The sequence below is a fragment of the Hippocampus comes genome, unplaced genomic scaffold (genome assembly GCF_001891065.2).
Source record: "Hippocampus comes isolate QL1 unplaced genomic scaffold, H_comes_QL1_v1.1 scaffold32, whole genome shotgun sequence".
Classification (NCBI taxonomy): Eukaryota; Metazoa; Chordata; class Actinopteri; order Syngnathiformes; family Syngnathidae; genus Hippocampus; species Hippocampus comes.
The window spans coordinates 474718-487590 of NW_017806239.1; the positions used below are offsets into that span (position 1 = coordinate 474718).

At 42.0% G+C, this 12873-nt stretch overlaps 1 protein-coding gene and 1 long non-coding RNA gene across 2 annotated transcripts; one reads left to right on the forward strand and one right to left on the reverse strand.

Moving 5' to 3' along the window:
• The first annotated feature begins 2668 nt into the window (after positions 1–2668).
• prox2 (prospero homeobox 2) lies at positions 2669–11903 on the forward strand. The gene is made up of 4 exons (XM_019857348.1): positions 2669–4324; positions 7840–7947; positions 9132–9326; positions 11516–11903. Exons 1-4 carry the CDS (start codon positions 2798–2800, stop codon positions 11681–11683), a joined length of 1998 nt encoding a protein of 665 aa, XP_019712907.1. The 5' UTR covers positions 2669–2797; the 3' UTR covers positions 11684–11903.
• On the reverse strand, positions 3720–5791 carry LOC109507725 (uncharacterized). The gene is made up of 3 exons (XR_002166516.1): positions 5695–5791; positions 4152–4267; positions 3720–3794 (listed from the first exon to the last, which is right to left on the reverse strand). It is a non-coding gene; the product is annotated as an uncharacterized LOC109507725 (long non-coding RNA).
• Positions 11904–12873: the final 970 nt, after the last annotated feature.

Genomic DNA, 12873 nt, shown 5'->3' on the forward strand with positions numbered 1-12873 from the left:
ATTCACTTTCGGTTTTGGAACATTTCTATTCATCATGAAATACATTTATATTTTACGCTTCGTTTGTCAAGATAATAAGCAAGTTCAACCCAACCAACCGAATAACCTAAAAGTTAGGTGAGCTGATAATAGCATGTCACTGCTAGTTGGCGAGTAATGCAAAGTTGAACTTCAATCCCACCAAAACGTTTTACATATGAAGACCATTTCGGTCGATACAAGCAACATTCGTGCATAAAACGTATTACAAGTGCATCACGGAGAGCACTAAACACTTAAAAGGCAAGGTGTCATACTGTCCTTGGCTTACAATGTTACGGCCTCTTCCGTGGCCTACAGTGGCGGAGCTCATGCTAAAGCTAATGCTAGCGATGACAGAAGCGAAACCAACGCCCGCCAAAAGTGATTCTCACCGGGCGTAGCTCCTACTGTCGTACTTGTGCCTTTTGGCTTACCTGGCGGATCGCAGATAGGGAGCGACCAATATTCCTGGAGAGACACCGGGAACTGGACAACATGTTGGCCGTGTGACAGCTGCCTGTCAGCGGACGGGAGCGGGTCAAACTGTGAGACTGGGAAGGAGGAAGTGCTGCGGGGCAAACCAAATGAACGGAACTAAGAGGGGTGTTTGAATTTTGTCAGAATGGTCTCTTCTGAAACGGACAACAGCAGCTACCTGTACTGTCACTGAGTGGCTACGAAACTGTGAATCCCACGCAAGTTCTGACAGGAAAAGCCCAGCTGAAATATGATTGGCCGCAGTCACGGAGCGCTGCAATATTGTTCAGAATAAAATACATGTGTGTTAATGTATTTTTTGATTTCACGAAGTAATTGGTTAATTAATTAAGCTTTTATATTTAAATAATTTTAAATAATGTTAAAATGGTGCAGGAATGATTATTTTATGAAGATAAACTGTTTTACAGAAAATGTAAACCTGTCAAAAAAGCATTTTTCCTGACAAATACTTGGTTAATGAATTACAGTATATTAACTACATTTTATAATACAGTAAAAAAAAATAGTACGAATTATCATTTTAATATTTCGATCAATTTACGTGTTTTACAACAAATTACATCTTTTTTCAAACCCGATCTCCAAGTGATTTGGGCCAACATGATCGTTTTACAAATCCAATGTGGCATGTAAGCACAGCAGTTAGTACGAATTATCATTTTACTATTTCGATCAAGTTACGTATTTTACAACAAATTACATCTTTTTTCTAACCCGATCTCCGAGTGATTTGGGCCAACATGTTCGTTTTACAAATCCAATGTGGCATGTAAGCACAGCAGTTTGCCCACTCCAGGGTTACACTCTTGTATTTTCCTTCATCATTTATTTATTTCCACTTATATGTTGACGCATCTTACGGAATTGAAAATATGGAGATGCACAGGTTTTCACAAGCATTGCGTGATGCTTGTTTGCAGGTCCAAGGAGCCAGCGCAGGCTGTCACTCAACTTTGCTCAAGAGTGATGCGTTCGTGGTCACGCCTCCGAGGGCACTACAATGCATCTGCTCTTGCGCTGCTCGCATCACAGAGTGCGGGAGGCCATCAGCCCGGCAACAGGTAAGGAGGATTCCTGTCACTTTAACGCACTCATTTTTCTGGTGTCCAAACCGTTCGTTCCATTGTCTTGTTGTTCTGTTTTAGAAGCTGTGATAACGTGATAGCTCAAACTTTTAACATTCTAAAAAGGTGTGCATTTCCGGTTGAAAAAAAAAAGGTTGAAATAGTCCCCCTCCCCATTAAAACATTTCTTAAATTGTAACTGGCGAAGGTTGACGGCACTTCCAGTCATTCAGTCACTTTTTTGAAAAACTGGAATTAGTAAAACAATCAAATCTTATTAGTCATTGTAATTTGAACTTTTGAATATGGAAATGTGTTCATCACCTTTGCTTTCTACAGTGTGCAGCATTGTACCTTTTTTAACTGAATTTAGGAACATAACAGTATCAGTATATTTTAATGTCTTTGTTTGTCTACACATCCAGATAGCATTACATATAAAAGAAGCGGGAATTTAAAAAAGGGTGCATGTCAAGTTGCAAATTTGACATAAACATTATCATGTAAGATACAATAACTAATCAAAACTGCAATTTTAAAGTTCCATCTACTCCAGTTGCGTTTTTTTTAAGAATGCGCATATGGTCCATGATTAATTTTGTGAAATATACAGTATGCACTTGAAATGAAAGCCACACAATGAAAATGAAAAACAGAAGGGATTTTTGTTTAATGATGACATAAAAACAGAGCATTCATGATAATTTGTCTTCTAAATGATTTAGACGCAGTGTACAATCTTGTCTTGCATGTATTTTATCCTTTGTGTTATTGGCACAATTTCAAAAGGAACAAACTGCCAATCAAAGTTTTGCTTCCTTATAGTCTTGCAAATAACAGAGTTTTGCTGATTTTGAATATGTGGAGCATTCATTTTGCGTGTCCAAGCAGTATTCAAACGCTGAATTGTCGCTCCATTTTAGTGTATAAAAACATCAGTTTATGTGTGAAGAAATTTGTAATTGTTTGTCAAGATTCTTAAACCTGTAAAAAAAAAAAAAAAAAAAAAAAATCAGACAACCACAAAAAAAGATGAGTCTTTCAGAGACTTTCATTTGTGTTATTGATATTATGACATTTTTGAATGAGTAAGGTTTTTCTTTTTGCAAATTGAGATGCATTTATTATTATTTACTAACTTAATTGTGTTGCTTGTTCCCCATCTTTTCAGATTGTGATTTTTACCAAAGCGTGTGTAGACCTCAGCAAACATGAACCTAAGTCCTTCAGACCAGAGTGTGCACAACTCCAGTGAAGGCTGTCTGGAGGATGACAAACACGGCGTCCTGCTGCCTTGCTTACGCAGAAACATCTACAATGAGCCACTTTCCTCCTACTCCAACAGCTCAATCATATCGCAACTTCTCCGAAAGAGCATGCACGGCAAAAGAGCACTTGATGAAAGCCATTTCTATCTGCCCAACTCGACTGCCACTGACTCTGGGCAGGAGGACCGTAGCAGCGTGTCGTCAAAGGACAGCACAGCGGAGGCATCCTCCCCCAATTGCCACATTTCTACAAGGTGCGGCACAGAGGGAGAGCCGCTCACGCCCGACCACCTTCAAGCTAAGCGAGCCCGTGTGGAGAACATCATCCGGGTGATGGCAGGCTCTCCCAACAACAGGGCACATGGGGACAGTGAGCGGCCCGACGTTGATTCCCGAGACCCCCGGGAATCTAGAGAGGCATACCGGGAGAATAAACGCAAGCAACGGCTACCTCAACATCAGGAGCACAGCATTGGAGGGCCGGCGAATCGAAAAGCTCAAGGTGATCGCGATGAGACGAACACCAAGGAAGACGAATGTCACAAACTAAAAGAGCAGCTCCACAGCATGCAAAAGCTTATGCGTCAGCTCCAGGAAAAATTCCTTCAAGTCTATAAGCAGGATGATGCGGATCTGGATGACAAGGCAACTGGAACCACTGATTGTCACACCCCGGTGGAAAGCTGCTACACGGGTCCTGAAGATGGTTTGGAGAGGAAGAGCAAACTGGGTCCAGAGTGTGACAACAGAATAAAAGCAGTTGGTCATCTGGCTCACCAAATAGAGAGTCAGAACCTTCGGGAAATCTTGAAGCAGGAGCTGTCCAGAGCTTTGAATGACTGCGTGGACCGGGTGTTGACCAAGGTGTCCTCATCAGGACTCGATGTGCCCTCTCAACAGCGAATGTGCCCGTCTCCAGAGGTAAAGATTAACTTTAGTGCTGGCAGAAAGAACCAAGAAGAAGGTTCAATGCAGGAGCACCTGCAGGCTGAAGAGAGTCCCACCAAGCCCCACTCTTTGGAATATTATGAGAACTCAGAGGCACACCAGGACCAGACAGAAGCGCTCTCACTGGTAGTTCGCAAACCAGTGACAACACCTCTGAGCTCAGTCACCTCCGCAGTGAAGCGGCCCTATCCTGTGCATCAGACGCCGTTCCATTTCAACTACAGTGCCCCTTTGCATGACAGTCAGATCCTGGAGCACCTTCTCAAGTACGGGCCACATTCTAACTTCGGAGCTCTCCACTGCATACCCCATTCGATGGACGGGACCTCTCCAGACTCAGTCGACCTACCTTGGGACACCATCGCCTTGAGATCCAAAGTGACACCCGGTCATCTCAGCCACCACCCTCGTCCCTCTGCCCTGGGGACTGTGACGGTCGACACTCTCTGCCTCCCTCACGTCAAACTGGAGTGTGGCGAGATGCAAAATATGGCCGAGCGAAACCCCTACATATCCCTCAACATATCCTTTTGCCAAACTAGCCATTGAGACAGAAGCTCTGCTTTTCACCTTTTTACGTGTATGATGCAGCCTGTTTCCACACATGGTAGGAGAAGTGGTTAAAGAAAATGAGAAAGTAGTCTAAAGTTTTTAGACAAATCGATCTCTGAAGAGTGAGTGGAATAATTCTGCCTGAATGCATTGTGCCATAGTCGAGTTTTGCATGGGCGTAACTCAGCCTCTCTTAACTGAATGCTATGTTGTTGTTCTTTACACCGCAAACAAGTTGAGATCAAAGCCGTAGATAGTGACATGCGTTATAAATCTATCTATCTATCTATCATGAGGGGTCTTAAATTCTACTTTTGCGGGGGACACTGAGATAGAGTCCGGGTGTGTCTGGGCCGCTTCAAGTATTCCCCAAAAAAAAACCCAAAAGGGTTTCACGTATTCAAAAAAAAAAAGAACAACTAATCTAATATTCTCTGTCTTCATTAATTGTTCAGAATAGTGGTGCTCAATCTTTTTTGCCCGAAGATCAACTTTTCAACCTCCCGCGATCGAGCCGCGAGCGCATGTGCACGCCAACACTCATGCATGCACACAGCCATGCACACAGCCATGCACACGCGCGCATACGCATGCCATGATGAGCAACAGCCATAACGGCGCTTAACGTGAATGAAACGGAAAAATAAAGTAGATACAGTAGTTTGTGAGTTTGTGAAAAGCAAGTCACTGCCTACCTCAGTAGAGACCGGACGCCGAGGCATTGGACGCACTTTTGCGGCGTGTTATGTGCAGTAACTATCATACAAACATGTTTTAAAATTCTTCTCCTGATTCTCATTCTTGGCGAGCAATAAATGAGACTGAGAATAATAAAGATATATCGCACCGCTCTGATCGCGTGCTGCAATTGCAGATTTGCTGACTGCTAACAACTTCCGGTGATGCAAATCATTCGCCACTGTAGGTTGAAGGTGACCTGAATTTTGATTTGATTAGATTTTTTTTTTTAAATACTTTTTTTGTAAAAGTGAAACTGATAGGATGCTTAGGGTGCAGTGCGCAAAACAGGAAAATATATAATATTAATAACTCTCACACAGACACACATTTTTTTTTCTCATTTCCCGCGACACACTCACGATCGATTTGGGACCAATACGTGGGCTATCGGTCGATCGCGATCGACATATTGGGCATGCCTAGTTCAGAACATTAGGGTTCTTCAGAATGTAAACAAGATTGGGAACACAGTTCTCCCTCTCTCTCATCTCCCTGGCCTGTTGCACACTCCTCACCATCGCCAAATTATGACACAGTATGTTGGTTTGCAACAAAAAAAAAAAAACCCCATTGAGTGTTCTATTTTTCTTGAAATTTACCGTTCTCAATGCCTGGGTGACAGGCTATTTTGGATCATTTGAATCGTTGTGCTGGAGGAGGGAGTCATATGAAATATCCAAGACCCTGGCCCGTGAGGAGTTTGACACCTGTGATTAAAAAAAAAAAAAATTTAAAAAAACAGGCACAAAAACACAAAACCTCAAGGATAATGACAGCAAAAACAGAGGCCGCACTAAAATTAAACTTTAACGTCAAGTTGAGGGCCGCAGTCATCCCGCGGGCTGCAAATGGACCCGCCGCGCCGTGAGTTTCAGACCCCCGATATATAGGTTCTTATTTTTGTACCCAGAGCAAGTCTATTCATTCAATGAATTGATTTCCACAGTGACTCAGGGATTGTCTCATGCTATTGTCATATTCATTAATGAAATGCAATGACATGCCCCACACACATCTGCGTAGCTCGTTTAAAACCACCAAAATCGTTATTCCGCCTGCACCACAAGTTAGACCTGGTTCTAGGCAGTCTAAAATCCACTCTACATTTGTTTGCCGAATTTTTGTGTGGCCCATATTTTACTCCTTATATTTGCCCTTCCTGATCCAACACTTACCATTTATCCAGGAATGGGATTGGTGCTGATGAATGTTGGGTGCAACGAACATAATCAAAAGAAAGCAACATCTACCACGACAAGCTGATTAGGAGCAATGAAAATAATAAGAAAAATACAATGTACAATAGCATTATTATGTACATCTCTCAGTATTCACATAAGTGTTGTAAGATCTCTTGAAAAAAATATATGTTGTTTAAAAAAAATAAGAGGCAGGTTAGGCAAGTCAATGCTAGTCTATAGTAAGTCCGTCATTATATTGACACAATGTTTGGTCGTGTGTTATGTTTTTCTGCAACCCTCACTATAATTGAGCTTTGACTCACTGGTCAGTTTTAGAATGGGCAGCGGCAGTAACTTCAAGGAGAATTTATTTCTTTGATCCCTTTCCCCCTCCCATCGAAAATTACCGCATCTTCTTTAATCTGAGCAGAGTAATGACTTCAAGTCCGCAAAAAGACAAATAAAAAGGAATACAAGGCTTTGATAAGAATTGCCAGGAACAAAAGCCCGATTTTTCAAAGGCAGAGAAAGCATCGTGTTCTGTTTCAGGAAGCATCATTTTTTTTTTTTTTTCATACTTGAAAAGGTGCAGGATCTATTTCTCCGTCATCACAGTGATGGGGGGTGCATAGAAAAGGTCACATCTGAGTGGTGGTGGAAACTACAAGTGCCTTCCAACCATAACACTTGAGCTCTTGTCTTGAGTATGTGCAATTGTGTACCTTTGTCAGAATGCACACCATTTTACAAGATGACGGCAGCGGCTTTGACTTGCGCGAACGGTGAAAGAAAGTCAGCATGAGACAAGATGCTCCATTCACTTTCATTGCCTGGACCATGCGAGTCTGATTTAGTTTGGATTACATTTATGATACCTCACATATTTTTATGCTGATTTATTTGAGCTTTCGAGTGCAAATGGTTCTGCTTCCCTTTGAACAATAGAGGCATTAATCTTTCATGCCCACGCCCTGTTTCAAAGGTAGGCTTTTCTAATTAATGTATCACGTTGTGGCCTGATGAAGACATTTCGTGACCTGAGGCATGTTGGTGGACTACAGAGGAAATGCTCCATAACGTCTTCATTGCCACAGGGGAGGACAAAAAAAAAAAAAAAAAACTAGAAACAGTATTCATTAAGTTGTTGTGAAAAGCCATCTAAAACATGTTTTAATCTAAAGCTTAAATGAGAAAAAAGTAGCCAGAAGTAAAATTCAACCGCAAGTAGCCAGAAGTAAAATTGAACCGCCTTGAACGTTTTTTTTTTTCTGAAGAAAAAGAGGGTGCGACATATGCTATATTTAAATTAGCTCCTCTTTGGTTTTAACAGCCAGCCATGAAGTGCTTTGCTCGCTAATTAAAAATCCCTAACCTAATTCGTAATTCTGTTTTGCCAATAAGCACATGTTAGGGTCATCATTGACTCGAGCTAGTCTTCAGCCAAATTAAATTTAACCGAGGATTGATGCAACACAATACTCTGCTCCACTATCACCTTGCACCGACCGCGCTGCTCTGCGTGTTCCTGTTTGTCCGTGCCTCTGCCTTAACCTGATGATGAACATCCAGGAGGGTCTCACCCCGAGTCACTTGAAGAAGGCCAAACTGATGTTCTTCTACACTCGCTACCCCAGCTCCAATGTCCTGAAGACATTCTTCCCTGATGTCAAGGTAATATGCTGTATCTCACATTTAATAACCCCTCACAACGGTTTCTCCTGCGTTGAAACTCCCCGGTATCAACTTGTCAGTGTGTGTTTGGGACCGAAAAGAGCCGCAGTGTGTCGGAGGAGAGAGACAAAAACGCAGAGGGTTTAAATAACAAAGCCGCTGAGCTGCTAGTGTGTCCTGGGGGCAAAGGGAGATACAGAGCCATTCTCTTGTTGAAAAAAAGCTACTCCAGTCAGCAAATGGGGTGACAAAGGACTCTGTAGGCAAGGCATTGCTATTGAGTGTCAACAGAGTTGGTATTAGAGACTTGCTGGCCCTAAACACAACATCCTGTTGGCCTCGGTCGAGTGTCTCTAGCTGTTCTTAGTGGCCGGCATCCGTTCTTTTTGTCTTTGCATCGCTTCTTTTCACATCATGCGTGCCGCATGAAAATTTCTCCCAAATGCTTCTTCTGTCGCCGTTCGTCATCCCTCATCCTCCCTCAGTCTGGGCCCCTGCTTCCCAATCTATGTTGACCCCCGGGTCATGGGGGAGGATGCTGTGGCGGCGGCCTGCGAACGTCTCCTCCTTGCTTACAATCCGGTGGTGGGAAGTGGCACCGAACAAAAGAGCGCTTAATCCCAGTGTCTGATTCCATCCTATCAGCCCGAGTCAGCGAGAGGGAAGCTTCCTTCTGTCCTTACCGCGTGGCGTTCACACCCACCACACCAGCGGGAAGAAACGTCTTTGATGCCTGCCCAGCCCTTAGGCCTTTTTTTTCCCCTCTTTCACTCATCTTTCTGGATGACGAGATAGAACAACACGGCTAATGTCAAGACTGCGATTAGAAATACACAGGCCTGGCAGGTGTTTTCTTTTACTCTGGACAATGATGGGAAAAGATCAACGCAATTTGTGTCTCGTGTAAATAGGCTGACAGACTTATTAGCTGGAATTTTGCCCCACAGGTATTGAACGCAAATTAGGACTGTCGGTTATTACGAGAGCCTTCAATAACACACATCTGCCACAGAGTCCATTTAATTGATTTGATTTCAAAGCATAGAGCTTTATCATTTTAATTGAAATGAGGTATTGGATAACAATCGACCCGAAAAGTAGTCATTTTCTTTTGTCTTCTCATATTTCATTGAAGTATTTTGTATATATATATATATATATATATTTTTTTGGTTTGTCTCCAGTTCAATCGCTGCATCACATCTCAGCTGATCAAATGGTTTAGTAACTTCAGGGAGTTCTATTACATCCAAATGGAGAAGTTTGCCCGCCAAGCCATCGTCGACGGCATCAGTGAAGTCAAAGACATCACAGTCAGCAGAGACTCCGAGCTATTCCGTGCACTCAACATGCACTACAACAAGGCCAACGACTTCCATGTGAGTGCTCCTCGTTGCTCAATAAGTCATCTTTTATATTCCATGTTATATTGTTACCTCAGCCTGGGAGGTTACGGTTTCATCGACATGGGTTTGTCATCCCATCAGGTCAGGGTTGTTTTTTTTCTTTTTAAGTGTGTAAAACATTTTTTTCTTCTATCCAGAAGAAATGATTGCTGATGAGCTGATCATTTGAATCTGATGTGTTGGAGCAGGCAGACATTTAAGACACGCAGGACAGCGGCCCTCGAGGACCAGAGCCGCTTTAGATGTGCAAGATCATTCGCAACCTTCATTGTTGCTGAGACAGTACTAAGCCCAGGTCTAAAATCGGACTAAAAAAAAAAAGAGAAGAAAACAAATGTGATTGTTTTTCAAACGTTTGGCAAAAACACGGCAATTGTCTACTCATGCCCTGCGATTGGCTGGCGACTGCGGTGAACCTCTTCACTCACTTAGAATTAACTTTTGAAAGGCTCCGTCTCAATGAGGGCTGTAAGTGGATGGATTCCATCGTTAAAAAAAATATCAATTTACATATTAATTTAGATGAACTGGAGACTATCCCTCGAGGATGTACTTTGCAACTTCCAGGTCAGCTACCAAACATTGTCTCCTGACAAGTGATACATTTTATGGTTATGCCACACTTGTTTGTGAGAATTTTTCTGATGTTGCCATGAGGGACCACTTCAAAGATTGCAAGTCAAAGTGTTTAGTAAGAAAACAAGGCTAATTGAAGTAGAGACACTGTCTTTCAAATTAATTCATGGTTCATTCGCCTTTATTTTTGCATAAGCTTAAGTTCAAAACATGGATGTATAATAAATTAGAATTTATTGCTTGTGTTTCCTAAAAAATACAGAGGATCAGGACCTTGAAAAAAAGAATCGCATATTAAATTGCAATCTCAATATTGAGGGAGGGGGGGGGATTGTTTATTTTCCAAAACCGTTCATCCATGTATAGGAATAAATATAGAAAAATGGAGAGACAGCCACTAGATTAGAGGAAGAATAGCCACATCAGCATATTTGTTATTACCTGGCAGAGGCATGTCACAGTTCCTGCACGTGACTCACTGCTCACCTATGTCCTCCTACTGACCCTTGTGTCACACTGCACCTGTGGCTTTGCCGCCGAGGCCGAGATTGCTACTGATGCGGAATGCTGAGAAAGACGCTGTGGATCGCGAGGCAGAAGGCCACTCAGTGGGAAAGGGATGGGACCGTTTTCTTTACCTTGGCACTAAGACATTCCTTTCCCAGGGATGCTTTGTGTCAGGAGATGAGGGCAAAGAAAAATAACTTCTGCTCACAAACTAGTGCTGACCGCCTGGCCAGTTGATGGGAAACGAGGCGGTTTTCACCCAGCATCTCTTGTAAATGCATCTCATGTGTGTAAGTGCTGATACGATTGTAATTGAGCAATGATTCGCAATCGCAACAGCATCGTCGTATCAGTATTTCAATTTCCATGTTTCAGTTGTAATGACTGTGCTTCTAAATAAAAGGAAATAAAAAATAATATTTAAAAAAAAAACGAAATTTTTGCCTAACACTTAACAGGGATTGAGCACTTGACTGAAATTTCTAATTTCCCTAATTGATCGTGGGCTAAATTAACTCGCAAAATTATTTTAGAAGGTGGGAAGTACTACGGGCGGTGTTTTCGATCCAGAACATTCGTTTACCGCAATAATCTTGCAATGAAAAGGTTGTCATTGCTTTAGATTTATTATGGTCATGATGATGATGACGATGATGATAATGATTAGTGGCAGGAATAATAGAATTTAACAGTAACAGTCCTAGCAATCGATTTATGGATGACTAATCACTCTCTCCTCCAGTGTACAAACTGAAGAAAAGCTTCAAATTTAGTCTTCTCGTCAGATCAAGTCAGGCTAATTCAAGCAGCGTTTGTTATGAAGAATTGCTGCACTGCATTTGTCATCGCATGATGATGAAAACAAAAATATGTGCTCATTTTCATCAGCTAGACTAGTGATTCCAAACCGAGGTGCCTTGGCACACGAGTGTGCCGTGAGGTCCTCAGGAGTGCCGCAGGAAAGTATTTTAGTTTCATCAGCTCGTTCGTCAAACCTGATGGAGCATTTTAGTTTCTATTTTAACCTCTACGTAGCTACACCGTCTTTACGCAGTCTCTCCTCCTCCTTTCTTTCCCAGGTTCCAGACAAATTCCTCGAGGTTGCTGAAATTACTTTGCATGAGTTTTACAAAGCCATTTCTGTGGCCAAAGACTCAGACCCATCTTGGAAAAAGGCCATCTACAAGGTCATCTGTAAACTGGACAGTGACGTCCCAGATGAGTTCAAGACATCCTCCTATTTGTAGGGCAAAGCGGAAAAACACGGTGACAGAAATACTGTCGGAACTGCTGACAGGGGGGAAGTTTGTCACATGAGTATTTTGATCATTTCGTTGTAGTGCTTTTTACTAGTGAAGTGAAACGTAGTTGTTGGATGATGTTGGATGACTATGGTAGTTTGTTAATATTCTTGTGGCATCAGACGAAACGAATTATTCATGCTTGTTGTGTATTATACAGTTTGTGTTTACTTCCATAATCTGCATCGGTACAATTAGACAGTTGTTCAGTTTGTAGTTGTTCGATTTGTTTACAATAATGGAATCCATCTTTTCCATCTCCGTCAACTCGGGGGCGACTGCGGTGAACCTCTTCACTCACTTAGAATTAACTTTTGAAAGGCTCCGTCTCAATGAGGGCTGTAAGTGGATGGATTCCATCGTTAAAAAAAATATCAATTTACATATTAATTTAGATGAACTGGAGACTATCCCTCGAGGATGTACTTTGCAACTTCCAGGTCAGCTACCAAACATTGTCTCCTGACAAGTGATACATTTTATGGTTATGCCACACTTGTTTGTGAGAATTTTTCTGATGTTGCCATGAGGGACCACTTCAAAGATTGCAAGTCAAAGTGTTTAGTAAGAAAACAAGGCTAATTGAAGTAGAGACACTGTCTTTCAAATTAATTCATGGTTCATTCGCCTTTATTTTTGCATAAGCTTAAGTTCAAAACATGGATGTATAATAAATTAGAATTTATTGCTTGTGTTTCCTAAAAAATACAGAGGATCAGGACCTTGAAAAAAAGAATCGCATATTAAATTGCAATCTCAATATTGAGGGAGGGGGGGGGATTGTTTATTTTCCAAAACCGTTCATCCATGTATAGGAATAAATATAGAAAAATGGAGAGACAGCCACTAGATTAGAGGAAGAATAGCCACATCAGCATATTTGTTATTACCTGGCAGAGGCATGTCACAGTTCCTGCACGTGACTCACTGCTCACCTATGTCCTCCTACTGACCCTTGTGTCACACTGCACCTGTGGCTTGCCAGCCTTCCCCGCCATTATCCCAACCCCCGAAAAGCTTCAAATTTAGTCTTCTCGTCAGATCAAGTCAGGCTAATTCAAGCAGCGTTTGTTATGAAGAATTGCTGCACTGCATTTGTCATCGCATGATGATGAAAACAAAAATATGTGCTCATT

Coding starts and splice junctions, on each gene's coding strand:
- prox2 (XM_019857348.1), top strand. CDS start 2,798: ATGAACCTAAGTCCTTCAGACCAGAGTGTGCACAACTCCAGTGAAGGC. Junction 7,948..9,131: donor CATTCTTCCCTGATGTCAAG/GTAATATGCTGT, acceptor GTTTGTCTCCAG/TTCAATCGCTGCATCACATC. Junction 9,327..11,515: donor ACAAGGCCAACGACTTCCAT/GTGAGTGCTCCT, acceptor TTTCTTTCCCAG/GTTCCAGACAAATTCCTCGA.